Source organism: Delphinus delphis, chromosome 19 (assembly GCF_949987515.2).
Source record: "Delphinus delphis chromosome 19, mDelDel1.2, whole genome shotgun sequence".
NCBI lineage: Eukaryota > Metazoa > Chordata > Mammalia > Artiodactyla > Delphinidae > Delphinus > Delphinus delphis.
The window spans coordinates 20,048,044-20,076,031 of NC_082701.1; the positions used below are offsets into that span (position 1 = coordinate 20,048,044).

Genomic DNA, 27,988 nt, shown 5'->3' on the forward strand with positions numbered 1-27,988 from the left:
ACCAGTGCCAGCGTGCACTTCATTCTGTTTTCAAGGCTTAGGGGTTTACAAGTAGGTCTCCCTCACTGTGTGATGCCTGAGGCTGTCCCATCCTTATTTCTTCCAGAAAGCCTCCCACAGTGCCCTGCACACAGTAGGTACTCAGCAAGACCAATGGCCAGCAGCTGGGCAGACATACCTCTACTCCCAGGCCTTTCTCTTTCCTCCCCCCCTTAAGCTTTTTGAGCTCCTTGGAGCTCGTCCGTTTCTTCACTCTCCTGAAACCCTTTCTTCTTAGCACCTTTCTCATTTCTTCCATGAGGTCCTTGCACAGGGCCTGGGGAGGAGGACCGCATTTCACACCTTGGTCACATTCTGGGTCAGGCCTTGTTTGGGGGGTCTCCGTGTTTCTCACCTAATCAGAACATCAGAGTTCTGCTTGGAAAGTGGTACCCCATGCCCACTCATTCATTCTCTAAGGCTCTTCTGAGAATGGGTGGGGGTAAGGAGGCAAAATGACAGACTCAGGGTTTGTAAGAGTGAAAGATGCACATTTAAAGGGAAAACAGTAATAGAAAGAGACAGAGGTGACCTGTGGGACCCAGTCCACATGTTTTCCTATTAGAGACAAATCTCAGCTTGAAGGTCCAGTTTAATAAGATCTCCGTGGTCCCTGTGAACACCAGCCTCCTGATCGTAATGCCTACTCGATGGCTTCATTCGTCTTCCTTTTCATCTTTTTCCATTTTTTCAGAATTTTCTGTTATTTCCGGTTCTCTTATTTCTCCCGATTCTGTTTTCCCCAGTGCTTTGGACCCTCTTCTGCCGATTTCTGAAAGTGTCTACTCTAGTCCTTCGGACTCCCTCGTGCTTGATTCTTCTGAGAGGTTTTGGTCCAGTTCTGAAGGCCTCCTGTAAATTTCTCTTGTTTCCCCTCTGTTCACTGCTGTTAGTTTCCTGCCTGCTTCTCCAGATTGTCCCTCGGCAACATCTCCTGGACCTCCCTCCATCGCAGCTGGTCCTTTTCTCCTTGAGGGGCTGGCTTTTTCTACTTCTTCTCTCTGCCTATGTTCTTCTGGTCCACTAGCTGTGATCCCCAGGGTTTCCTTAGACAAGTCACCTTCAGTCTCTTTCTCACTCTCCATTTGCTCCCGCTCGCACTGCTTCATCACCGTCTCGGTGACCTTCTCGGGTTCATCTCTCATTCTCATCGTTTCCTTCTCCTTTGCCATCACTGTTATACTATCCAACGTAGTGGCATCTTCTGAAAAACAAGAGAAAGGAGGGAAGAAAGGTAGAAGTTTGTCCGTCTCCGGGCCTGGGGGAACCCCAGCCTGTGGGGGCCTGTGCTTCTAAAAGACAGCACCCCTAAAAAAAAAAAAAAACAAAAAAAAAGACAGCACCCCTTTCCAAAATGAGAAAAGGGATCATCATTTACTGAGCACCAGCTCTGTTCCTGGCATCATGTGAGCGACACAGATTATACCGTTCAGTCATCAAAAAATTGCATAGTGGGGCTTCCCTGGTGGCGCAGTGGTTGAGAGTCCGCCTGCCGATGCAGGGGACACGGGTTCGTGCCCCGGTCCGGGAAGATCCCACATGCCGCGGAGCGGCTGGGCCCGTGAGGCATGGCCGCTGAGCCTGCGCGTCCGGAGCCTGTGCTCCGCAACGGGAGAGGCCACAACAGTGAGAGGCCCGCGTACCGCGAAAAAAAAAAAAAATTGCAGTGTTATTGATTCGAGTTTGCAGTCGAGGGACCTGAGACTGATAAAGGGGAAATCACACACGATGGTTACATTGCAAATAAATAACTGGCAGAGCCAGGATTTGAACCCAGGACAGTCTGCCCCCAGACCACATTCTTTCTTTTTCCCTACGAGAACTAGCACAGGTGCTGGGAAAGGACAGAGGCTTCTCCTCCAGCATGCCCATTCTGCATTTCCCTTCGTCCCTGGGAAGCATATTCATCATTTGTTGGGAGGTTCCCCGTAAAAATGTGAGCAGATTGTGGTGGAAGTTCGGATGGAGAGCAATTTTACAACCCAAGGGATCTTTGCTCGTTGTTTTTACCAGCTACAGAGAAAAGTTACCAATCCCTTCCTGAGTCTCCTTCCACTTCCTGGAAGTCCTGGTTTCTAAGCCGCCTATAGGGGCTCTGGGTTCAGAGCAGGAAAATGACGTGGTTTGGCCAAGACACATGCAATGCTGCCACCTGCTGTCCGGGAAGGGAAGTGCCCAGCAGCGGCCGGCCTCAGGGCCTTCCGGAGTTTTCAGGATGCCTTTCCCAGCACTCCGTCGGCCAAGGGAGGAGGATGCTTGGAGCATCTGCCACTTCCCTGCTGTACCCTTCACATTATTCCTTCTGTGGCTTCTGAGCGCAGTTCCAAGGGTGTGTGGAGGCAGAGGCAGATCTTCTCTGAGGGGATCTGGCCACCACGTGGCAGGTGCTGGATAATAAAAGGCTGTCATCTGGCTGCTCAGGTGCCCAGAAACCCCGTGCCCAAATTCCCGCTGCTGTACCTGGATCAGAGAGGGTTTCAGCCTCGGTGCCTGCAAGGGGCTCTGTCCCCCGAGGAGCCCGGAGCCCCAGCCCCAGCTACCCTTTACTGCGATCTGGCTGGAGGGAGGGCCCCTCAGAGGGGCAGACAGAAACTGCACAAGCGTGGGAAAAGCATGGGTTCCAGGGGTAGGCTGCTGGAGACTGGAATCCGCTGTGGGACTTTAACCCCTCTGCCTCCATGTCCACACCCGTAAAATCAAGCACGGAATACTTATTTCTTAGTGCTCTGGGATCAGATGAGTCGGTATGTATAAAGCTTAGACGAGCGCCTGGCATGCAGGAAGCACCGAGTGGGGGTCAGCTTCTCTTATCATCCCTGCCCCTCTGGGGCCCGTCCCTGGTCCCTGTCGACTCCGTGGGGCCTGGAGTCCCAGCCACTTCCTCTTCCCTCACTCCTTTCATGGGAGCCAGTCAGACAGCCTAGAGCAAGGCGGGGGATCAAAGGCCTCTCTACTCCCTGGAGCCCTCGGGAGAAAGAATGTGATAAGGGCTAGACCGGCCAGCAGGAGCACAGCCCTGCCACCTATGCACTTCAGCTGGCCCTTGGGTCCCCTGCCCCGACCCCTGTGCTGCCCACTGCTGGCCCTGAAGACCAGCTGCCGGCAGCAGGGGAGCGTGTGGCTCTGAGTCAGACTGCTGTGTGACGTGGGCAGATCATTCAGGCTCCAGTGCCCCCAAAACAGTACCTACCTCCTAGGTGGTGAGGACCGAGTGAGATCATTCTGTCTAATGCTTAACCCAGTGTCGGGCCAGCGGTTAAGAGCCCCCACAGTGTAAGCTACTGTCATTCCACCTCTGTGTCTGCTCCTGCTGTTTCCCACCGGAAATGCCCTCAACCTTCCATCTTGTATCTGGAAAATGCTTGGGCATCTTTTGGAGCCTGAAGCAGAAGATTCTCCCTCTTGGAAGCATTCCCTACCTCCCCACAGAACTGGGAGCGCCCCTGCCCGGGCCCTCACAGCAGAGCACTGTCCCCCTGCACAGCAGGCTCCGGTGCAGGAGCCCTGGGCGCCGGCAGCTCTAATTGCCTGGCTCTCCCACTGGGCTGTGGGCTCCTCCAGGGCAGGGACCGAACTTCTGTCTCCTCCCAAATCTCACACCTTCCTGGCATGTGACAAGCGCTCAACAAATAGTTGATGAATTGATTAAAGAAATACGGGAGTACTGAAGAAATAGGGCAGACAGCACGGGTTCTGACCCCAGCCAGAGGTCTCCCTCTCCTGTCCCAAGAAAGGCTGGGGTTGGTGGCGGCACTGAAATCAGAATACTTGGTGAGCAGTGCCAAGCCCCCGACCGAAGGAATGGCAGGAAAGCATGGCGAAGACTGCCAGAAGGAAAGCAGAGGGAGCGTTCTGAGGTTGCCGTCTTCGGGGCCCCAGAACTCACCTTTCTCCTTCTTATCTTTGAGTATCTCCCTGTAGTTGGTTTTCTTCAGCTCTTCAATGATGCACTTGTTGACATCGTCCAGGGCCTGTGGGTGGCAGAGGAGCTGGTGAGCTCTCTTAACCCCGTGTGACCTGTCGTTTCCCCACCCAAGCCCCAGCGCCAGGAGGCAGGGCTGTGCAGAACCCTGCCCCCTCCCCTTTCCCCTGGCTCCTCTGAAGACTGCCGCCCTGAGGTTAGTGGATACTATGCACTTGGAACTCCCCACACTAAGTGGTATGAGAGATAGCGCGGCTTGCAGGCAACTCAAACTCATTTCCCTCGGGCTCAGGCCTGTTCTGGGGGGTTGCGTCTGTCTACTGAGTCCCACCTTTTTACCTAAAGCTTCTCTTGGCTTCAGCCAGCGTAAAAGAGACAAGGCAAGCCCTTCAGCCCTCAGCCAGGCAGCAAGCCACGGAAGGGACTCAGCCACACCCTGTGGCTGGGGGCTGGCCTGCCTTCCGGGGGGCTCCCACGGTGTCTGCAGGACGCCCGGGGACCTGGAACTCAGCCTGTGCGCATCTTGAGGGCAACTCTGCCCTCTTCGTCGCAGCCCTCCCCCTGACCCCCCCACCAGGGCAGAACACCACTAGACACTCAGGAAACGTCTGCCGGGCCTGGACTCTCTTGTGCAGCGCTGGTCTGCCCCCCTCGTATGCTTTCCTGCCTGGAGATGCCATTCCGGGGGGTGAAAGGTCAGGGGCCTGATCCCATGAGGAGCCACTTAGGGCCGTGGGTCCATTTGGCTTGACAGGCGCTTCTCTTTGCCTCCTTTCAAAACCTGCCCAGCCTCCAAGGCGACCTCAAACCCTCCTTGAGGGGAAAGGCCCAGCCCCGCCTACCCACTGAGGCTCTCACGCTGCATCCCCTGGTCCCTGTCGCACGGGTCAGGAACGAGGGCGTTGCGTTCTAAGCTTCCTGTAGACACCCCACTTCCTGAGGGCCGGGACCACGGTCGTCACCTTTGGTGCAGTGATGGGAAGACTTTAGATCTGCACCGTGTGGTACCCAGAGGCCTCACGTGGCTATTGGGCACTTGAAACATGGCTGGTGTGACTGAGGAACTGAACCGTAACTTTTACTTACTTTTAATTCCTTTTACTCTAAATGGCTGCCTGACGAAGCAGCGCAAGTGGGTGAGGCCATCACGCTGATTTCTTACTGACTCCTGGGGGGGGGGGGCGGGGGATGGGGGGGCTGGTACTTTTCAAACCGCAAGTCCTAAAATGTGCTTAGAAGGGCTCAGCCGGCATTAAAGAAAAGGAATGAAAAGAAAATAGAACAGAGTAGGAAATAGCGTACACAGTAAAGGTAAATATGTTTTGTGAAACTTTCTATTTTTTGTCTGTTTTTTCAAAGAAAAATATGTGTATTGAGGTGAATTCTCTGGCAGTCCGGTGGCTGGGACTCCGAGCTTGCACTGCCGAGTGTGCGGGTTCGACCCCTGGTCTGGGAACTAAGATCCTGCAAGCTGTGCTGCAAGGCGTGGCCCCAAAATAAAAAGTTCACAGTATGGGTACTGGTTGGGCTGCTGTATAAACTGATGGCAGTAACAGTGGAAAGCCACTGCCCTACCCAGAATGTGCCCTGCGGTTGGGGGGTGATAAATATCTGGGGCTGAGAGCCCGGGGGGCCCACCCAGCCCCAGAGCCGGCCCAGCGGGGGAGAGGCTCACGTTGATGATGGCCTGCTGTGCCTGGCTGTTATGGACGAGCTTCGCTCTCTCCAGGGCCTTCTCAAAGTTGTTCACTGCCGACTGGAAGTCTCTCAGCTTCACTGAAGAGCACGAGGGAGACAGGTAGATTGTGACATTGTGTGCTGCACGGTGCGGCTGCCCTGCAGGTGCCAGCGGCCCTCGGGAGCAGCCCCAGGCGGGCAGCATCTGGGCCTCCCAGCACCACCCTTTCCAGACATTCCTGGGTCCCCACCCAGGACATTTCTGGTCCTCACCGCTAAGGACCAGAACCTGAGAAGCTGAGCCTTGGATTTCAGGTGCAAAGAGTCAGTGAGGGAAGGGGTCTGTGCCCACATCATGCATCTCCAGGGGGACAACTCCATCTTGCCCCACCTTTAGATTGTTCCAGAAAAGATCTTTTTTTTTTTTTTTTTTAATGTTCACTCAAATTTGTTAAGAACACTGTGGAGACCAAACACATCTGGACGGGCTGGCTGTGACTCGTGGGCCAGCGGCTGGGACATCAATGCCCACGCTGGTACGATCCGAACCCAGAGAGGAGGCAGCTCCCCCGAGCTCACTCACCGGACAGGTTAGTGCTGGGCCAGGGATGACGGCCTATGGACTGATTGACTGCCCTTGAAAAGAGGTTAATTTCAGGAAGGACGGAGAAAAGTGCTCACCTGCCAGGGTCTGGGAACACCACACTCCACTTTCTTTACACACCACTGCTTCCTCTTATCACTGAGGACCCCAAGATCCACCCCTCCCCATGAACTGCTTTGGGATCCCCGGGGAGAGAAGGGCCTTGTGTCCGTAAGTCAAACGGCAAAAGGCCTTATATCTGAAAAGCAATTCTAATATAGTTCTGAAAGCCTGTGGAGTCACAGTGAATGAGGTCAATACATATTTCTTTTTCAAATACACATTTGAAAAGAAGGAAAGTCACTGTAATCCCTCAGAGACCACCCTGAATAAATGTCGATGTCATTCGGACACCGCAGGTCGGAACAGGAGTCATAACACTTACGGGAGTGACGCAGTAAAGGCCGTTCCTTTTAACTGGATCTATAACCTGGAGTTAGCTTCATTCTCGGAGCCCTTTTCCTCTTCTTTCCCCCCCTCTGTGTATCCACAAATCTACACATGTATATTTACATTTTCGTTGAGCCGTAAGTCGACTTTTCTAAGGATTGTAATTGTTTCTCATCTGTGTTAGAAACACTTATGGGAAGCTGACGAGAGGGCAGGAAGGAAGAAATGAGTGTTTCTGGAGTGCTCGCTATATGCTAGTTCTAAGTGCTTACACGCCTAAGTATTACCTTATTTCTTCACACCAACCCTCTAGGTACCTACTATTGATATAATCATCCCTATTTACAGAGGACGAAACTGAGGCACAGGGTGGCATTTGCCAGGAGGGCCCAGAGCCCAAGATCTGCCCGCTCGGCTGTGTTGCCTCTACAACCCAGTGGCTCTCGGGCTGCTGCACTCGATTGGATTTTTCCACCCTAGAGTGGGGAAACTGAGACCGGCAGTAAGTGGCCTGTTTCTCCAAAGGCCCTCAGGGCCTAATAAGACCTCCAGTGGTTAGGACTGGGTGCTTTCACAGCTGGGGTCTGGGTTCAATCCCTGGTTGCGGAACTAGGATCGCGCAAGCCCTGCTGCACAGACAAAGAAAGAAAAGTCCTCACAGGAACAGGAAAGAGTTCTAGGAAAAGACACAGTAACCATGTCTTCCCCAGTTTACAGTTTTCAAGTGGTTTTCTCTATGTTTTTAGGAAAGAATCTACAAGACGTAACGAGGCCCAGGAGGCCCTGTGGATCTGGCCCCTCACCAGCCTCCTCTCTCCAGACTTTCCTGGCCCCCAGCAGCTTGACACTGATCTCCTTCAGTTTCTTAAATCAGCCAGACTCCTGCCCACCTCCCTAAATGCGGTCCCTTTGGCTGAAAAGTTCTGGCTTCAGATCTTGGAACAGCTGGTGCCTTTGCATTCTTAATGTTTCTGCTTAAACGTTACTCCTCAGGCATGCGGGCAGGATAGTTACCAGTTTTGCTCCCTACTGTATGCCCAGCTTTGGTGCCTAGAAGGTGCCAGGTAAGCATCTGTGATGTGAATAAGTGAATGTGTGGTAAGGCCCCTGATCAGAGCACCTATCACGCTTCCTCCTTCTCTGGGGTCAGCTGTGTGCCCGGAGCAGGGCAGCTCAGCACAGCGATTAGAAGCCCGAGCTCCACTGCTTGCTTATTACTGTAAGCTATTTGTTTTTTAAGTTCATATTATGAAACATTTCAAATATACAGAAAAGTCGGAGGAATAGTATCACGAGCCCCCATTACTCATCACCCTGCTTCAAATATCATATGACGTCACTTGTATGTGGAAGCTTAAAAAATGATACACATAGGGCTTCCCTGGTGGCGCAGTGGTTGGGAGTCCGCCTGCCGATGCAGGGAACACGGGTTCGTGCCCCGGTCTGGGAAGGTCCCACGTGCCGCGGAGTGGCTGGGCCCGTGAGCCACGGCCGCTGAGCCCGCGCATCCAGAGCCTGTGCTCCGCAACGGGAGAGGCCACAGCAGTGAGAGCCCCGTGTACCGCAAAAAAAAAAAAAAAAAAACCCGCAGGAAGAAAAAAGATACACATAAACTTATTTACAAAACAGAAACTAACTCACAGACTTAGAAAACAAACTTACCAAAGGGGAAAGGTTGGGGGGAGAGATAAATTAGGATAAATTAGGAGGTTGGGATTAACATACACACACTACTACATATGAAATAGATAAGCAACAAGGATCTACTGCACAGCACAGGCGACTCTACTCAGTGCTCTGTAATAACCTATATGGGAAAAGAATCTGAAAAAAGAACAGACCTATGTATACGTGTGACTAAATCATTTGGCTGTACACCTGAAACTAACACAACATTGTAAATCAACTATACTCCAATATAAAATTTAAAAATTGTTCAAAATACCAAAATATCACCAATCTTGTTTCATCTGTTCCTCCTCACCCCTGCCCCTTGCTGTTTTTTAACAACTTTATTGAGATGTAATTCACTTAGTATAAAATGCACCCGTTCGAAAGTATACAGTTCAATGATTTGGGGTAAATTTATAGGCTTGTGCAATGATCAGCACAACCCGATTTTAGAACTTTTCCATCACCCTAAAAAGTTCCCTCACGTGACCTGGGGCAATCTGCTGAACCCCGTGGAGTTTCCGTTTCCCCAACTATAAGAGGACAATGATGCCTCCATCCCTGGCTTGCATGGTGATTAGGTACAAGAAGGCACACGTAAAGGCTACCGAGGCAAGAGGAGTGGAGCTGTTTTCATGACCACATGACACTGTGCTGGTCTGCAGATGACTTCCTCAAGGGCAGGGCAGTTCTCAGGGGCCCCCAAGCCCTAACTGAGCTTAGCTTAAACTAGGCACTACATACGCTGGTCAAAATGCAGGGGTTTAGCCCCACTCTCAGAATCGGAACTCTCAGCGCAGGGATACACTGGGATGGTAAGTTCAGGCCACGGGATTCCCGGCCCTGACATGGGAAACGTAGGGTGGTCCTCATGGGGCCCATACCTTGTGCCTGTGCCACCAGAACACCGGCGTTCAGCTGCCACTCGATGTCCCCTTCTTCCTCGGCGCACTGCAGGGACTTCTCACCATAATTCTGGGCCTGCCAGGCCTGGTCCAGCTCCAAGTAGCAGCGGCCAATCTCGTGGAACAGCCAGGTCTTCTCCAGGGTGCTTTTGGCCAGAGGGATCTTCTCCTCCCATCTGGGGACACAAGAACCAGGGTCGGCTCCTTCCGCTCAGGCCCTGCACTCGGCCATAGGAGGCCGGGCTTCCTACTGGTGGCAGAAGAAAAACTGTTCTCCAACTACCAGTCCTTTTAGAAACGGGGGTGGAGCTAACAAGCATTAACATATTTTTAAACTACCAAAGTTATTTTGGTACATCTATGGGACTGGCTTTGATGATACAAGAGTTGAAAATAATGTTTGTAAAACAGGATTTGAAATAACATAATAACATTTAAGAATATTATTAAGCACATGTAAGAGAAAATCAACACAGAAAAAAGACTGGAATGAAAAAACAAAATATCAATAAAAGTAAGAGCAGGATTAGAATTAGTACTTGTCTTTGGGTGGTGGGACTGAAGACTTTTTCTTTTACTTTTCTATATTTTCCAAATTAATATTTTAACATTAAGCACGTATACTATAAAACGTTTTATTATAAAAAGATACAGCGATTGGTTCAAGAGGGTGGAGTAGAAGGACGTGCTCTCACTCCCTCTTGTGAGAACACCAGAATCACAACTAGCTGCTGGACAATCATCGACAGGAAGACACTGGAACTCACCAAGGAGGATACCCCACATCCAAAGACAAAGGAGAAGCCACAATGAGACGGTAGGAGGGGCGCAATCACAATAAAATCAAATCCCATAACTGCCGGGTGGGTGACTCACAAACTGGAGAACGCTTATACCACAGAAGTCCACCCACTGGAGTGAAGGTTCTGAGCCCCACGTCAGGCTTCCCAACCTGGGGGTCTGGCAACGGGAGGAGGAATTCCTAGAGAATCAGACTTTGAAGGCTAGTGGGATTTGATTGCAGGACTTTGACAGGACTGGGGGAAACAGAGACTCCACTCCTGGAGGGCACACACAAAGTAGTGTCTGCATCGGGACCCAGGGGAAGGAGCAGTGACCCCAGGGGAGACTGAACCAGACCTACCTGCTAGTGTTGGAGGGTCTCCTGCAGAGGCAGGGGGTGGCTCTGTCTCACCGTGAGGACAAGGACACTGGCAGCAGAAATTCTGGGAAGTACTCCTTGGCATGAGCCCTCCCAGAGTCCGCCATTAGCCCCACCAGATAGCCGGGTAGACTCCAGTGTTGGGATGCCTCAGGCCAAAAAACCAACAGGGAGGGGACCCAGCCCCACCCATCAGCAGACAAGTGGATTAAAGTTTTACTGAGCTCTGCCCACCAGAGCAACAGCCAGATCTACCCACCACCAGTCCCTCCCATCAGGAAACTTGCACAAGCCTCTTAGATAGCCTCATCCACCAGAGGGCAGACAGCAGAAGCAAGAAGAACTACAATCCTGCAGCCTGTGGAACAAAAACCACATTGACAGAAAGATAGACAAGATGAAAAGGCAGGGAGCTATGTACCAGATGAAGGAACAAGATAAAACCCCAGAAAAACAACTAAATGAAGTGGAGATAGGCAAACTTCCAGAAAAAGAATTCAGAATAATGATAGTGAAGATGATCCAGGACCTCGGGAAAAGAATGGAGGCAAAGATCAAGAAGATGCAAGAAATGTTTAACAAAGACCTAGAAGAATTAAATAACAAACAAACAGACATGAACAATACAATAACTGAAATGAAAACTACACTAGAAGGAATCAATAGCAGAATAACTGAGGCAGAAGAACGGATAAGTGACCTGGAGGACAGAATGGTGGAATTCACTGCTGTGGAACAGAATAAAGAAAAAAGAATGAAAAGAAATGAAGACAGCCTAAGAGACCTCTGGGACAACATTAAACGCAACAACATTTGTATTATAGGGGTCCCAGAAGGAGAAGAGAGAGAGAAAGGGCCTAAGAAAATATTTGAAGAGATTATAGTCGAAAACTTCCCTAACACAGGAAAGGAAATAGCCACCCAAGTCCAGGAAGCACACAGAGGCCCATACAGGATAAACCCAAGGAGAAACACGCTGAGACACATAGTAATCAAACTGGCAAAAATTAAAGACAAAGAAAAATTATTGAAAGCAGCAAGGGAAAAATGACAAATAACATACAAGGGAACTCCCATAAGGTTAACAGCCGATTTCTCAGCAGAACCTCTAAAAGCCAGAAGGGAGTGGCACGATATACTTAAAGTGATGAAAGGGAAGAACCTACAACCAAGATTACTCTACCCAGCAAGGATCTCATTCAGATTCGATGGAGAAAACAAAAGCTTTACAGACAAGCAAAAGCTAAGAGAATTCAGCATCACCGAACTAGCTCTACAACAAATGCTAAAGGAACTTCTCTGAGTGGGAAACACAAGAGAAGAAAAGGACCTACAAAAACAAACAATTAAGAAAATGGTAATAGGAACATGCATATTGATAATTACCTTAAACGTGAATGGATTGAACGCTCCAACCAAAAGACACAGGCTTGCTGAATGGATACAAAAACAAGACCCATATATATGCTGTCTACAAGAGACCCACTTCAGACCTAAGGACACATACAGACTGAAACAGAGGGGATGGAAAAAGATATTCCGTGCAAATGGAAATCAGAAGAAAGCTGGAGTAGCAATACTCATATCAGATAAAATAGACTTTAAAATAAAGAATGTTACAAGAGGCAAGGAAGGACACTATTTAATGATCAAGGGATCAATCCAAGAAGAACATATAACAATTATAAATACATATGCGCCCAACATAGGAACACCTCAATACATAAGGCAACTGCTAACAGCTGTAAAAGAGGAAATGGACAGTAACACAATAGTAGTGGGGGACTTTAACACCTCACTAACACCAATGGACAGATCATCCAAACAGAAAAGTAATAAGGAAACACAAGCATTAAATGACACAACAGACCAGATAGATTTAATTGATATTTATAGGACATAGCAGATTACACTTTCTTCTCAAGTGCGCACAGAACATTCTCCAGGATAGATCACATCTTGGGTCACAAATCAAGCCTCAGTAAATTTAAGAAAATTGAAATCATATCAAGCATACTTTCTGACCACAATACTATGAGATTAGAAATCAATTACAGGGAAAAAAAGGTTAAAAAACACAAACACATGGAGGCTAAACAATACATTACTAAATAACCAAGAGATCACTGAAGAAATTAAAGAGGAAATCAAAAAATACCTAGAGACAAATGACAATGAAAACACGATGATCCAAAACCTATGGAGGCCGGGCTACTCCACCCTCTTGAACCATGGGATGCAGAAAAGCAGTTCTAAGAGGGAAGTTTATAGCTGTACAAGCCCACCTCAAGAAACAAGAAAAATCTCAAATAAACAATCTAACCTTACACCTAAAGGAACTAGAGAAAGAAGAAGAAACAAAACCCAAAGTTAGCAGAAGGAAAGAAATCATAAAGATCAGAGCAGAAATAAATGAAATAGAAACAAAGAAAACAATAGCAAAGATCAATAAAACTAAAAGCTGGTTCTTTGAGAAGATAAACAAAATTGATAAACCATTAGCTAGACTCATCAAGAAAAAGAGGGAGAGGGGCTTCCCTGGTGGCGCAGTGGTTGGGAGTCTGCCTGCCGATACAGGGGACACGGGTTCGTGCCCCGGTCCGGAGGGATCCCACATGCCACGGGGCGGCTGCGCCCGTGAGCCATGGCCGCTGGGCCTGCGCGTCCGGAGCCTGTGCTCCGCGGTGGGAGAGGCCGCAGCGGTGAGAGGCCCGCGTACCGCAAAAAAAAAGAAAAAAAAAAAAAAAGAGGGAGAGGACTCAAATCAATAAAATTAGAAATGAAAAAGGATAAGTTACAACGAACACCACAGAAATACAAAGCATCCTAAGAGACTACTACAAGCAACTCTATGCCAATAAAATGGACAACCTGGAAGAAATGGACAGATTCTTAGAAAGGTATAACCTTCCAAGACTGAACCAGGAAGAAATAGAAAATATGAACAGACCAATCACAAGTAATGAAATTGAAACTGTGATTAAAAATCTTCCAACAAACAAAAGTCCAGGACCAGATGGCTTCACAGGTGAATTCTATCAAACATTTAGAGAAGAGCTAAACCCACCCCCTTCTCAAACTCTTCCAAAAAATTGCAGAGGAAGGAACACTCCCAAACTCATTCTATGAGGCCACCATCACCCTGATACCAAAACCAGAGATACTACAAAAAAAGAAAATTACAGACCAATATCACTGATGAATATAGATGCAAAAATCCTCAACAAAATACTAGCAAACAGAATCCAACAACACATTAAAAGGGTCATATAAAATGATCATGTGGGATTTATCCCAGGGATGCAAGGATTCAATATACACAAATCAATCAATGTGATTAACCATATTAACAAATTGAAGAATAAAAACCATATGATCATCTCAATAGATGCAGAAAAAGCTTTTGACAAAATGCAACACCCATTTATGATAAAAAGTCTCCAGAGAGTGGGCACAGAGGGAACCTACCTCAACATAGTAAAGGCCATATACAACAAACCCACAGCAAACATCATTCTCAATGGTGAAAAATGGAAAGCATTTCCTCTAAGATCAGGAACAAGACAAAGATGTCCACTCTCGCCACTATTATTCAGCATAGTTTTGGAAGTCCTAGCCACGGCAATCAGAGAAGAAAAAGAAATAAAATGAATACAAATTGGAAAAGAAGAAGTAAAACTGTCACTGTTTGCAGATGACATGACACTATACATAGAGAATCCTAAAGATGTCACCAGAAAACTTCTAGAGCTAATCAATGAGTTTGGTAAAGTAGCAGGATACAAAATTAATGCACAGAAATCTCTTGCATTCCTATACACTAATGATGAAAAATCTGAAAGAGAAATAAGGAAACACTCCCATTTACCATTACAACAAAAGGAATAAAATATCTAGGAATAAACCTACCTAGGGAGACAAAAGACCTGTATGCAGAAAACTATAAGACACTGATGAAAGAAATTAAAGATGATACCAACAGATGGAGAGATATACCATGTTCTTGGATTGGAAGAATCAATATTGTGAAAATGACTATACTACCCAAAGCAATCTACAGATTCCACGCAATCCCTATCAAATTACCAATGGCATTTTTTACAGACCTAGAACAAAAAATCTTAAAATTTGTATGGAGACACAAAAGACCCCGAATAGCCAAAGCAGTCTTGAGGGAAAAAAACGGAGCTGGAGGAATCAGACTCCCTGACTTCAGACTATACTACAAAGCTACAGTAATCAAGACAATATGGTACTGGCACAAAAACAGAAATATAGATCAATGGAACAAGATAGAAAGCCCAGAGATAAACCCACGCACCTATGGTCAACTAATCTATGACAAAGGAGGCAAGGATATACAATGGAGAAAAGACAGTCTCTTCAGTAAGTGGTGCTGGGAAAACTGGACAGCTACATGTAAAAGAATGAAATTAGAAAACTCCCTAACACCATAAACAAAAATAAACTCAAAATGGATTAGAGACCTAAATGTAAGACTGGACACTATAAAAGTCTTAGAGGAAAACACAGGAAGAACACTCTTTGACATAAATCACAGCAAGATCTTTTTTGATCCACCTCCTGGAGTAATGGAAATAAAAACAAAAATAAACAAATGGGACCTAATGAAACTTAAAAGCTTTTCCACAGCATAGGAAACCATAAACAAGACGAAAAGACAACCCTCAAAATGGGAGAAAATATTTGCAAACGAATCAACGGACAAAGGATTAATCTCTAAAATATTTAAACAGCTCATGCAGCTCAATATTAAAAAAACAAACAACCCAATCCAAAAATGGGCAGAAGACCTAAACAGACATTTCTCCAAAGAAGACATACAGATGGCCAAGAAGCACATGAAAAGCTGCTCAACATCACTAATTATTAGAGAAATGCAAATCAAAACTACAATGAGGTATCACCTCACACCAGTTAGAATGGGCAACATCAGAAAATCTACAACAACAAATGCTGGAGAGGGTGTGGAGAAAAGGGAACCCTCTTGCACTGTTGGTGGGAATGTAAATTGATACAGCAACTATGGAGAACAGTATGGAGGTTCCTTAAAAATCTAAAAATAGAACTACCATATGACCCAGCAATCCCACTACTGGGCATATACCCAGAGAAAACCATAATTCAAAAAGACACATGCACCCCAACATTCATTGCTGCACTATTTACAATAGCCAGGTCATGAAAGCAACCTAAATGCCCACTGACAGACGAATGGATAAAGAAGATGTGGTACATATATACAATGGAATATTACTCAGCCATAAAAAGGAACGAAATTGGGTCATTTGTAGAGACGTGGGTGGATCTAGAGACTGTCATACAGAGAGAAGTAAGTCAGAAAGAGAAAAACAAATATCGTATATTAATGCATATATGTGGAACCTAGAAAAATGGTACAGATGAACTAGTTTGCAGGGCAGAAATTGAGTCACAGATGTAGAGAACAAACGTATGGACACCAAGGGGGGAAAGCGGCGGGGGTGGGGGGGTGATGAATTGGGAGATTGGGATTGACATGTATTAAACTTTTATTTAAAAAGAAATATATGTATTTTAATGTAAAAAAGATACAAGTGGGTAGGTAAACACTCACAGGCCTGTGTCTTTTGGCAGCTAGACACCAGGGGCCATTCGGGAAACCATATGACGTGGAACAGAAGGCTCTGGTGATCAAGTCTATTCCAGTCAAACCACGAAGGCCTGAAGGACAATTTCTCGCTGTGTGGTCAAGCCCGCTCCCGAGTCTCCCTGGGGCTGAGTCACCCCACTGGAGCAGGTCACCAGCCCCAGGGCTGGACATGGAAAGTCCAGAAGTTAAGCCCTCTGGAGAGCTCAGACTCCATTCCCAGTGACCCCATGTGACTGCACAGAGGGACAGAATAACCGCTGAAGGGCTCCCAGAAGTCAATGGTCCACCTGGTCCTGAATTTGCCCAAAGTAAGGGTCACCTGGAGTACTTGTTAAAGTCAGATTCCTGAGCTCTAACCCAGACCTGGAGAATGAGAATTTCCAGGGGAGAGGCCCAGGAATTCATACGCCTAACAAGTGTCCTCAGTGACTCCTGTCACTGGGAAATTTGGAGAAAATAATGATTCTATTCTATTAATTAATTTAACTGATGAGCCACAGAGTTTACAAAGTGGCTTGCCCCTGGTCGCTGAGCACAGCCAGGAGCCAAACTCTGGTCTTCTGATGCCTCTTTGCCTGACATCCTGCCCCAGCCTGGGAGTCCAGTGGGAGGGTGGGATGTCCTGGCCCCAGAGTAGGGAGGGGACAGTCCCGGGTCACTCACGTGTCAATGGCTTGCTGGAATTTCCCAACTCTGGCAAAAACCCTGCCAATGTTGTCCAGGGCCCTGGACTTGGCATCAGGAAGATCACTGTGGGGAAGAAGCAAGACAAGGCCATTCTAGGCACTACGGAAACTGAAAAGAAGGCAAAGACGGGCCAGTTGGAGGGACGATGCCCAGGCTGGCAAGGCTGCGGTACCCAGGCCCTCTTGAGCCCTGTGGCCGGGAACGGACATTATCGGGACTTTTCCGGGGGGCAAACAGGCAACAGCTTGCAAAGATATCCCTTTGGTCCAGCAACTCCCCTTCTAGGAATTCACCTCCAGAATATAATGTAACAAGGACACTCAATAGAGTGTTGTTTGTAGTAATAAACAGTGGAAACAATCTGAATTCAATCAGTGCAATGTTTTGTGTACGAAAAAAGTCCCTGATATATTAAGTTAAAAAGTCAGATTATGGGAGCACATACAACGTCCGTTGCCCCATTAAGTGTTAAAAGTGAATGTGCGGGCCTGAAGCAGAAGCTGTGCTCAAAGCTCTGACGATGGAGGAAGGGGCCACGAGCCCGGGAGTGCAGTAACTGCAGCTCTAGAAGCTGGAAAAGGCAAGGAAACAGATTCTCCCCAGAGCCTCTGGAAGGAGTGTGGCCCTACCAACACCTTGATTATGGCCAGGGAAACTGCCTTCAGACAGCCAACCCCCAGAACTATAAGAGAATGAATGCGTTGTTTTAAACCACCAAAAAATAAGTAAATAAATTAAAAAGCGGGCATTTTAAAAAGAAATGGAGAATCTAAATCTAACTATTAACAGTGATTACCCAAGGGAAATGAGAGTATGAAGGAAAGTTTTAATTTATCCACATAATCTACATTTTTTTTTCAGTATTCACGTGTCATCAGAAAAGCGATGAATATATTTCCATAAATGGGGGGGGAAGGGATGGAGGGGGAGTTTGGGGTTAACAGATGGAACTATTATGTATAGAATGGATAAACAACAAGGTCCTACTGTATAGCACAGGGAACTATATTCAATATCCTATGATAAATCAGGTGGAAAATAATATGAAAAAGAATGTATATATATTTATAACTGAATCACTCTGCTGTACAGCAGAAATTAACACAACATTGTAAATCAACTATACTTCAGTAAAAAAAAATTTACACCTTAAAAAAAAAGGTATTTCCATAAAGAAAAGGCAATCGCTCCCCCCTACACTGGTTCTTTACTATTACCATATTACCATATGAACATTCGGATCTGTTAAAAAATACCTCCTTCCCAACAAATAAACCAAGAAAGCCCTCCCCCAACCGCAGCCCCCTCCCCCAGCATCCCTCCCTGACTCCCTCCCTTCTCAGGCAAGCTCCCCTTCTTCCCTTCGCCCCTCAGCCCCTGGCCCACAGTGGCAGACTTCCTCGTCTTCCAGGAAACCCTGCTCTGATTTACTCTCCCCACCGTGGCCGCGCTGCCTTTTAAATGCAAACCTGACCAAGCCATCCGTCTACCCGCGGACATACCCACATCTGTCTGCAGTCTCAGCGAAGCTCTGTGTGTGCAGGCAAAAGGGAACAGCCTCAGTGTCTGTCCGCAGGGATGCAGTTACCTACGTGCATACTGTGGGTGCCGAAATACCTTTCTATGAAGCTATTCGAAGAATGAGACATTCCTTTCCAAGGCACGTTCTTTTTTAAAAAACCACATAAGTGAGTCACTTCTGTTTTAAAAATCCTATGTACGTGTACGTGTACATAAATGTGTAGGTAAATACATTGAAAAGGGGCCAGGGGGGCACATCTCAACGCGGCCCCAGGGAAGCGAGGGGAGTGTGGTGTTGAGGGCTGTGGGGAGACTTAGCACCACACAGCTCTGGGTCGAGCACAAGGCCGTGGATGGGTGTGAAAACACTCCTCCTTCCGGCTAGGTCCTCCCTCCTCACTCCCCACAGGTCCTGGCCCCCCTGCCCAGCACACGAGCCGCCCGTTCCCCCAGCCCTCCACCCCTGCCCTGTCCCTCTGCCTAGGGAGTCACCCCTCTTGTCCTATCTTTTCCTTCCCTCCTCCCTGAGGCCCCCTCAGCTCCTCTCTCTTCGGCTTCTGGGCCACGTTTACTGCTCTGATGTCAGCCTCCCCTTCCAGAGTGGGTGCTCTTTTCCGGTGTGAATAGACAAGTTGAAATACGTTACTTTGTTCATAACAATAATGTGTACTGTTATCTTTGACAGTAGTGGGACTGAGAAAGCCTGCCATCCAGTCATCCACAGAGTAATCAGAGAAAGGAATTGAGGGCTGGGGTCACTGAAGAAGCTGCTCAGACAAGTCGGGATTTGAGCTGCGCCTGGAAGGATGGTGGGGCTTTGGAGGTGGGGGCAGGGCTGATTCCACTGAGGACACCCGTGGGGCACACAGGTGAGACTCATGGGTGAGACTGGCGGCCCGGGGACTTCCCTGGTGGTCCAGCGGGTAAGACTCCAGCGCTCCCAATGCAGGGGACCTGGGTTCCATCCCTGGTCGGGGAACTAGATCCCGCATGCATGCCGCAACTAAAAAGATCTCACATGCTGCAACTAAGACCCAGCGCACCCAAGGAAAAAAAAAAAAAAAAAAAAAAAGACTGGAGGCCCGTTTGTGGATGTTGCAAAGGAACTAAGCTTGTTTAAGGAACACCTCTGTTTGCTTCATCAGCCAGTTAGCGCACATGCATCACATGCCCATTACGTGGCAGATGCTGGGAAGAGAAAGGGAGTAGCAAAGTCCAAGGTCTGCAGGGCAGGCGAGAAACGTAGGCGTGTGGAGACGGAGCACAGAGGAGGGCTGCTAAGTCACTCTGGGGCACAGGGTGGGCTTCCCCCAAGAAAAAACCACTTCTTTACAATTTGAAGGATGGGGAGGAGGGAGCTGATGAAGAAAGGGCTGGCAAAAGAGAAGGCTGAACAGAAGCAGAGCCGAGAGGTGCTGGCCAGGGCTCGGGATGCCCAAGGGCCCGGAGACAGCCTGGTCAACCGAGGTCAGGGTAAGTCAGGTCAGGAAGGACGGTCTGAGCTGAGCAGACCCGGGCGCTGGAACTGTCTCCCGACCACTGGCTTTGTTTTGCACAGAAGGGCCAGCTGGGCAGCAGGAAACCCAGGTCAGAGGAAACAGGCAAGAAGTGAGGAAGGTCTGGACTGAGCTGTGGGAGGGAAAGAGAGAAGGGAATGGTTTTTTTTTTTAATTTATTTTAATTTTAATTAATTAATTTATTTCGGCTGCGTTGGGTCATTGCTGTGCGCGGGCTTTCTCTAGTTGCAGCGAGTGGGGGCTATTCTTCGTCGTGGTGCGCGGGTTTCTCATTGCTGTGGCTTCTCTTGTTGCGGAGCACAGGCTCTAGGCACACAGGCTTCAGTAGTTGCGGCGCGTGGGCTCAGTAGTTGTGGCGCACGGGCTTAGTTGCTCCGCGGCATGTGGGATCTTCCCGGACCAGGGCACGAACCTGTGGCCCCTGCATTGGCAGGCAGATCCTTAAGCACTGCACCACCAGGGAAGTCCGGGGAATGTTCTCTTGATGGCAGGAGGAGGCATGGATGGGCCATGGCGGGCTGGTGTGAGCGGTGAGGGGAGGGAGTTGTCTGGGAAGCCACCTTGGCTCCTTCCTGGGGACTGAGTGGCCACCAGTGCCATCTTCACGGATAGGGGGCCCTGAAGCAAGAGATTTGGTAGGACGATGAGGGGCTCCACTTTGGACATGTTAAATTTGGGGCTCCTGTGGGACATCCAAGTGGAAATGCCTTGGACTCTGTTGCATATGCAGGTCCGGAGCTCAGAAGGGAGGCAAGAAGTAAAGATTTATGTCTTTAGGGCACGGGAGAACGTTGGATCCAAAGTACTGTATATACTTATTTAATCCTCAAAATCCCCATGAGTTGGTATTATTATGCCTTCATTAGAGATGAGGAAACTGAAAGGGTCAGCAACTGAATCAAATCCACACTGCTTCTAAGTGCCAAAGGCAGGAATCAAATTCAGGTCTGTCTCCAAAGCTGGCTGTTGTTTGCTTGTTTTCCACTCCTGGAATGGCCAACATGTGAGATTCCTGCTCAGCGCGGTGAGGGCAGGTGAGAAATGAGCTGGGAATGGACGGACGGCTTCTAGGACTCGGACGAGCAAGGGGGAGAACACAGGTGGCGGGCGTGTTCAGGAGATCCGGTTTGGCCCAGAAGGGTGGACTGACATTGGAGGGCTGTGCAGAAGTGGGTTCCGAGAGGGCCCTGAGTGCCAAGTGAAGGCATTTGCTTTTAACCTGCAGGAGGTGAGGGCCCAAGGCCTGTGTGTCAGCAGTGGAAGGACAGTCGACAGGTGAAAATCAGCATGTCTCTGGAGGTGACGTGTGGGAGCAGCTCGAGGCAGGGAGAGGTGAGGGCTGACCTGAGAGGAAGTGGGAGGATGGGAGGGACTCCCCTGGCGGTCCAGTGGCTAAGGCTCCGCGCTCCCAATGCAGGGGGCCCGGGTTCAATCCCTGGTCAGGGAACTAGACCCCGCATGCCACAACTAAGAAGTCTGCGTGCCACAATAAGAGATCCCGCATGCTGCAACTAAGACCCAGTGTGGCCAAAATAAATAAATAAGTTTTTCAAAAGTTAAAACAGAAATGGGAGGATGGGAGACTGAGAGAGGCTCAGAACAGTGGGGTGAGTAGAACCGGGCAAGAGAAGGTCACAAATGACTCCAGAGATTAGAACCAGGGTGCCCAGAAAGCGATGGTACCCCTGAGAGGGGCCATCAAGTCTCGGGAAGAGCTGGTTCCCAAGAACCAACACAGTAGTCATCACGGATACGCAGCGCTGTTCTGAGATCTTCATGTAAACTTCTGCATGTCGCCCTCCCTGCTACCCTATCGGGTAAGGGCTACTGTTTTGTCCATTTGACAGAGGAGACCCAGGCTGCAAGAGGTTAGTTAAGTGCCTGCCTAAGGCCCCACAGCTGGGAGGTACAACTTCGAAGCCCAAGCTCTTAGTCAGTGCCATGGTTTCCGAGGCCCTGCTTGATCCAACCCCTACCTGCTTGGTCCAGTCTCCTCTCGGCCTTAAGCTCCCTCCTGCCTACCTCTGGGCCCTCCCACAAGCCAAGTGTGTCCCCAACACCCAGTCAAGTCCTCCTGGAATACACTTTTCGTAGCACCGGGTCCTGTACTTTTTCCTTATGACACTTATCACAGTTGCAATTTATTAGCTGTGTCACTTTTTGTTTTATCTCTGCGGGGAAATGAGCCTTGTGTCTGGTCACTGCTGTGTTCGCAATGCTAGCAACATCTGGCATGTCTGGAGTTGATGAATGCTTGTGGAGATGACATAAAAATAAAAATATCCCTAAGAGCCAAACCACTGGGAGCTTCTTGGAGTCTGGGGCCACTACCTTCCTTTTGTGGCAAAAAAAAGCTGACAGTCTAGGCGTGCCCTTGTCCTGGGTAGGTGGCTCCTCCCTCTGGGGGAATCCACCTCAGGCACGCAGGGCAGAAAGTGGGAGCTCAGCCACCAGCAGCCCTGGCAAAAGGCCGAGACGTAGCCCCCGCCCCAGGCCTCGGCCGCTTGGCCTTCCAAGCCCTTGCAGGCACTCACTATTCCTTGGCGATCTCCAGGTCCTTCCTGTGGCTCTGCAGGGCTGCCACCATCTGCCCCAGCTCCATCTGGGCGTTCCCTATGCAGCTGTGCAAGTTTCCAATCAGTTCGTCCTTGTTGGGCACCTCCTCTTTGTTCCATTCCAGAACCTTCTTCAGCACTTTTTCAGCTTTCTGAAGGCTGCCTTCAGCACTGCCGCTGGTCAGCACTGGGAAGGGAGAGAGGCGATATGGAGCGGGGAGCAGCCCGCCCCCCCCCGGATGACAGGGGAGCCCACTTCCCCCTCCAGATTCCATCCACAGGCCAGCGAAGCCAGGGGCTCTGGCTGCCGTGCGGCTCTGTCCCCACCTGGCCACAGGCCCGCCCTTCTGAGAACACCACCCACACATGTCAATGTCCTCCAGGCTCTTGAGGATGTAGCGGGCCGCCTGTGAGGGCCGGCGCTTGCGGTCCCCCAGCCGCTTCTCTTGCATCAGTTTCCGGTCCCGCTCCCTGGCGTAGATGGGCTTCTGCTGCCTCCAAAAGTCACTGCGCCTGTCCAGGTAGTTGACGCCCGTCATGATGAGGTCCTCCACGGTCAGGCCATGCTTGATGGTGCCTCTGATCAGGTCTGTGGGCAAGGGTGTGGGGAGGCGTCTAAGGGGAGTCACCTCCTCTTGGCTAAGGGTCTCCCTGTGGGGACCTCTCCCTGGAATTGGGGGACAGTAATGAAAGCAAGAGCACATGGGTGGGACAGTGGGTCTAACTGGGTCCAGACGAGGCCACAGCCCCCTTCTTGAGGCACTCTCATGGCACAGGGCTTCGAGCATAGGCCCCTTACGACAAGACATGAGGAGCTGGCAGAAGCAGCAGCTGGTAGATAGCTTTCTGAAAAGCTCCCAGCCCTCGGGGCTCCCTTATTTCAAGCTGTGTCCTCAGAGAAGACAAAGTAGAAATGCACAGCCTGGCCCAGGTTGCCAGTGACAAGCAAGTCCCCAGGTGCCAAGTGTGACAGTGCAAGCCGGGACCTGGAGGGGCATGCCCGAGCTCCGCCCACCTGCCTAACCAGAGGTCAGAGCTGGGAGCAAAGCTGCAAGGCCACTTGGGTAATGCTCCGGCCACCTCTTCCTTCCATGGAAGCTCCTCTGCAGGGAGGGAAGCATCCAGGCCTGTTACAGAGGAGTTGTGCCAGCAGTGAAGCTGCCCCTGAGACGCAACCTGCCGGGAATCCTACACAGGACCTTGGGAAGTCAGTTCTGGAGAAAAGGCATTGGCTTCAAGGGTGATCCCTGCTCAGGCTCAATAGCTAATGGCAACACTCCCACCACCCGTGTTTATAGGAGACAGTCATATAATGAATGTCTAATGAGGAAATAGGCTCCATCCTATCTCCTCTCCCTGCCAGCACGGTGTGGTGGGAAGAGTGCTGCACTGGAGGTTAGGAGGCCTGGGCTCTGCTGCCAACTCCACCACTAGCTTGCTCGTCACCTTGGACAAGTTACTCCCCATTCGGGCTCTAATAAAAGGAGGGATTAGAGAAGATGAGGTTTTAGGACATTATGGTTCCACGGTCCTAGGATTTCCCTTCTAGCACCTCCAAGCTGGATTCCTTTGCCCTCTGTACAGACTGAAGGCTCAGGGGATACCCCTTTGGGGACCGCAGTGGTAAATCTTCGGCGTTCCCTCCCAGGGTACCATAGCACTTAAGAGCTCTGGTTCAGAAACTGGACTTCTTGGATTCAAATCCGAGAGCTGTGTCACTGAGTTACTTAACCTCCCTACGCCTCAGTTTCCTCATCTGTAAAATGAGAATGGTAGCAAAACCTTTCCAGAGGAACGTGTCGGCAAATATCCTTTGAAAGGCTCTGCCTCTGGCTTATACGTTAAGCATCCACCCCAGATTTCCTTCGCCCCGAGTTCCCTGTTGCAAAAAAAGTGTCTGAAACCTTCATCCAACAAGAGCTTCTCCAGATACTCCTTGTCCACGTAGAGCTCGCCCAGGAGCTGTCGGATGGTCTTCTCGCTCTTGAGCGAGCCCTTCCGCTTGGACTCTCTCTTGGGATGGTGTACGAGGTTTCTCACGGGATGAGGCTTCTGCTGGGCTTTCACGCTCTGGGAATACGGAGCAATACCCAACAGAGCCTGAGAAAGGAGCCTGGAGCACCCAGCCAAGGTCCCCTGAGCCTGTGATCCCAGACCGCTCCCTCCAGGACCTCCGTGGGCTGAGAACCATGGAGTGTGTCTGGTCCAGGAACAGCTACACTCCCAAAACCCCTCAGGAGCTGGGGCAGAATCTCATGACTGCCCGCACTGGCCAGGAGCTCATCACTCCCAGGCACGAGGGCCGTTAAGACTTGTTTTTTTATTGGAGTATAATTGCTTTACAGTGTTGTGTTAGTTTCTGCAGTACAGTGAAGTGAATCAGCTCTATGTATACCTATATCCCCTCCCTCCCAGCACTGCCCCATCCCACCCCTCTAAGTCATCACAGAGCACCGAGCTGAACTTCCTGTGCTCCTCAGGCACGTGTGGCCTCTGCCTTCCGAAGGAGATGATGTCAGAGCAGCCAGGGCCCTTACCTCCGCCTGCTTGCTTATGAAGGACAGGTCCCCTTTGTTCTCCAGCTTAATAGAAGAAGGACCTGCAACGACAAAAGCTGGGGCTCAGGTCGGCCGGGCCCCCAGGCACAATCTATCACATATTTTATGTGGAAATAGTTGCCTTTGGCAGGAGGATGGTGGAAGCTGGCTAGCAAGCAAATGGTTCAACACTCTCCTAGGAGTCAGGCAGCCCCCACGAGCCTAAGGCCACAGCAGGCCCTGGGCACCAGGGGTGCTCTCCACTTCCACACTCTGCCGCCCACAGTGGCAAGCTCTCCACCCACCCCCACCCCCACTAAGCTGATGGGCAGAGCCAGCCCTTGGTGCGTATGAGGTAAGGGAGGAAGCCAGGGACCGGGGAAGGCTGGGCTCAGGACCTCATTCTACCCTATGACACCAGGCCAAAAGAAGCCCTACTCGTCTGTCTTGGGGTGAGTAAAATGGTGCTTCTCATCTGGCTTTGGAGAGAACCAGACACTGCAGTACAGCGGATCGGGGGACTGGTCTTCCCAGTGGACAGTTCCTAATCCTCAAGGAAATCATGAGCGGCCAGATCCACGCTTGGGACTCCCTGTAGCCCTTCCGGTGGTGGCTGCCCACCCAGTGCACCTCGGGCCTTCCCCCAAACCTAAGGATTCCAGGAGCCTCCTGGATAAGGGCAGAGGCCTCACGGTCACTCACTTCCCACTGAGTTGTTGATGGCTTCCTGGGCTTTCTGAATTCCAACTCTGAATTCCCGATCAGGCCTCAGCTTGTAGCCTCGATGATAGAACACCAAGGCAAATTCAAAGTCTCCCATGGTGTACAGGGTCTCCGCCTTTTGTAAAATCCCCTGAAATGAGAGCAAGTCAAATCAAGGAGGGCAGACGAGGCCTTCTAGGACTCAGGTGTGGTGGAACAGAAGGGTCCCTGGCTTGAGGATAAATGTTGGGATACAGGGGCAGAGAGCCAGGCAAGTAACCTAGGAAGGGAAACGGCAATCAACTCCAGGCAGTCTGGCTGGTTCTTCAACCAGTACTAATCAGAGGCTGCTGCAGCCGGTGGCAGTGATGAAGAAAGAGTGAGTCCTCCCACCCTTACGGTCACCTTGCAGAAAGTCGGGTCGCCCTGGAGTGAAGCCTCAGCGTCTGCCAGGGATTTCTCCAGCTCTCCCATCCTGAGGAAGCACTTGGAGCGGGCAACCAAGCAGTTCTTATCTCCATTCTGAAGGTGAAGAGCCTGAGAAAGAAACCACTCAGATCAACGGGCACCAGGCAGGGTGAGGTAAGAAGCCGAAAGGGACACAGCAGCCCAAACCCTCCTGCCAGAGTTTCAAGGGGACTCCACAGGCCAGCAAACAGGTCTTTGGATCTTTCCAGACTAAAAGCAGCACCACACCGATCTCCGCTCAGTCAACTAGGTTATCTGCATGTGGCTCATCTGGAACAAGGCGAAATCACAAGCTATCGTGGAAACCACTGGTTGAGACGTGAGAACATGCTACCCCGTGGATATTCGGAATTTCTCCTAGCGTCTGGGATGCCTCCAGTCCACTCAGAATCATAGGGTGTTTGGTGCATAAAAATTCAACCATGAACCCGTAAATGGCTGCACAACACATTCAAAATACTATTCGGAGGCTAAGCCTTCCGGAGGCTAACAGAATGGGCTTTAGACAATCTGCAACTTGGTTATCCATTCCACGTGCCCTCTCTTCTTACATAGCTTATTTGAGAATGAATCACTATTTCAGGGGATTAAGATGAAAGTACCGAGAAAATGGAAACTGTGATTTTGGCCCTAAAGTGGCAGCAGAATGCTTCCCCTCCTCCCCATGTCCTCCCTTCTCTTAAGATCATTACCATAGTCTGCAGTGTACTGTCCTTCCTGAGGCATCAGACGGTACCCACCGCTGTCTAAGACCTTCCCACTTTTCCAGGAAGAGGAAGCGGCTACTTTCTTTCCTAGAAAAGCCCACTTCTCACCTAAAGCTATAGGCCCCCAGGATGTTCTTTTCTCACTACCTGAGCTTCTCCAGGATGAAACAGGATCCAGAAAGAGGAGAATGCGCGGGGCAGGGCCCCTGAACTTAATTGTTGGCCCATCCGATCAATTATTTTTGGTTTTAGGATGTGGTTGGTGATGCAAAGGGCCAAAAGACTCTAGGTAGCAGTTGAGAAGCTTGACTTTAGGGGGAGCCTTCGGACTGGTTACAGGGCTATCCTACCACTCCATTTGTACCAAGCGGGCTATTTGTTATAAAAGAAACAGTCATAAAAACATACAAAAGCTTATTTGGGAGACAGTACAGTAGAGTATGGTGGTTAGCACCTCAGCACTGAAGTCTGAGTGCCTGAGTTTGAATCCTTCCTCTGCCACTCGTTAGTTCAGTGATCTTGGGCGTGTGACTCGGCTTCTATATCAGTTTCCTCATCTACAAAATGGCGTAATAAGAGCACCTCCCCCATAAGCTTGCCACTTAACAGTACGCCTGGTATCTTAAAATAGCACTCAATCCCCTTAGGGTCGAGTGAAGCTATTTATACTACAGTAAAGTTTTACGATGTTAGTTATTCACTGACCACCTTCCAGAAGCAACCGTGTGCCAGACTTCACTTCTGCAAGCAGCGTCCCAGCCACTCTCCCAGCCAGTTACGGGAAACTGAGGAAGGAGGCCAATCGCGAAACATTTGAGTAAAAAAGTAGGAGACGAGGTCAGTGTTAACACAGAGGTTGGTTACTAACAACCAGGCAGAAGGCAAGTGGGAATTGGTAGAAAACGGCCAAACAGGGGCTTATCTGTCACAGATGTGCATCAATCAGTAACAGTGGAATAATGGAAACAATAGGGTGGTTCAGGAATCATCAGGACCTCAGTGATGGGTGGCTGATAGGTTCGGAGCGCGACTCACGTTGCTGAAGCTATGGGCGGCTTTAGCGAACTCCCCGCACAGATAGAGCCGCTCGCCCTCCGCCATGTAAGAGGTGAAGGTGCTTGGCAGGCCTTCAGTTTCTGGGTCCGCCATGGTGACGCAATTCGGAGACGATGAAGCGGAGAAACGGAGGAAAAAAGCCTGAGAACGTCTGTCTGGCTTGTGGAACCTCCGTC

General features: G+C 49.6%; 1 protein-coding gene across 1 annotated transcript; it reads right to left on the reverse strand.

Moving 5' to 3' along the window:
• Positions 1–436: 436 nt before the first annotated feature.
• Positions 437–27,988, reverse strand: ODAD4 (outer dynein arm docking complex subunit 4). The gene is made up of 12 exons (XM_059996376.1): positions 27,792–27,988; positions 25,987–26,118; positions 25,582–25,732; positions 24,880–24,941; positions 24,247–24,412; positions 22,707–22,931; positions 22,322–22,529; positions 16,726–16,812; positions 9,227–9,423; positions 5,637–5,737; positions 3,926–4,010; positions 437–1,243 (listed from the first exon to the last, which is right to left on the reverse strand). Exons 1-12 carry the CDS (start codon positions 27,903–27,905, stop codon positions 822–824), a joined length of 1,950 nt encoding a protein of 649 aa, XP_059852359.1. The 5' UTR covers positions 27,906–27,988; the 3' UTR covers positions 437–821.

What these genes read in the sequence shown, in the direction of transcription:
- ODAD4 (XM_059996376.1), bottom strand. Translation starts at nt 27,905, where the DNA reads ATGGCGGACCCAGAAACTGAAGGCCTGCCAAGCACCTTCACCTCTTAC. An exon ending in CATCAACAACTCAGTGGGAA is followed by an intron (nt 24,942 to 25,581) that starts GTGAGTGACCGT and finishes TTGTCGTTGCAG; the next exon opens with GTCCTTCTTCTATTAAGCTG. An exon ending in CAAAGATAAGAAGGAGAAAG is followed by an intron (nt 1,244 to 3,925) that starts GTGAGTTCTGGG and finishes CTTGTTTTTCAG; the next exon opens with AAGATGCCACTACGTTGGAT.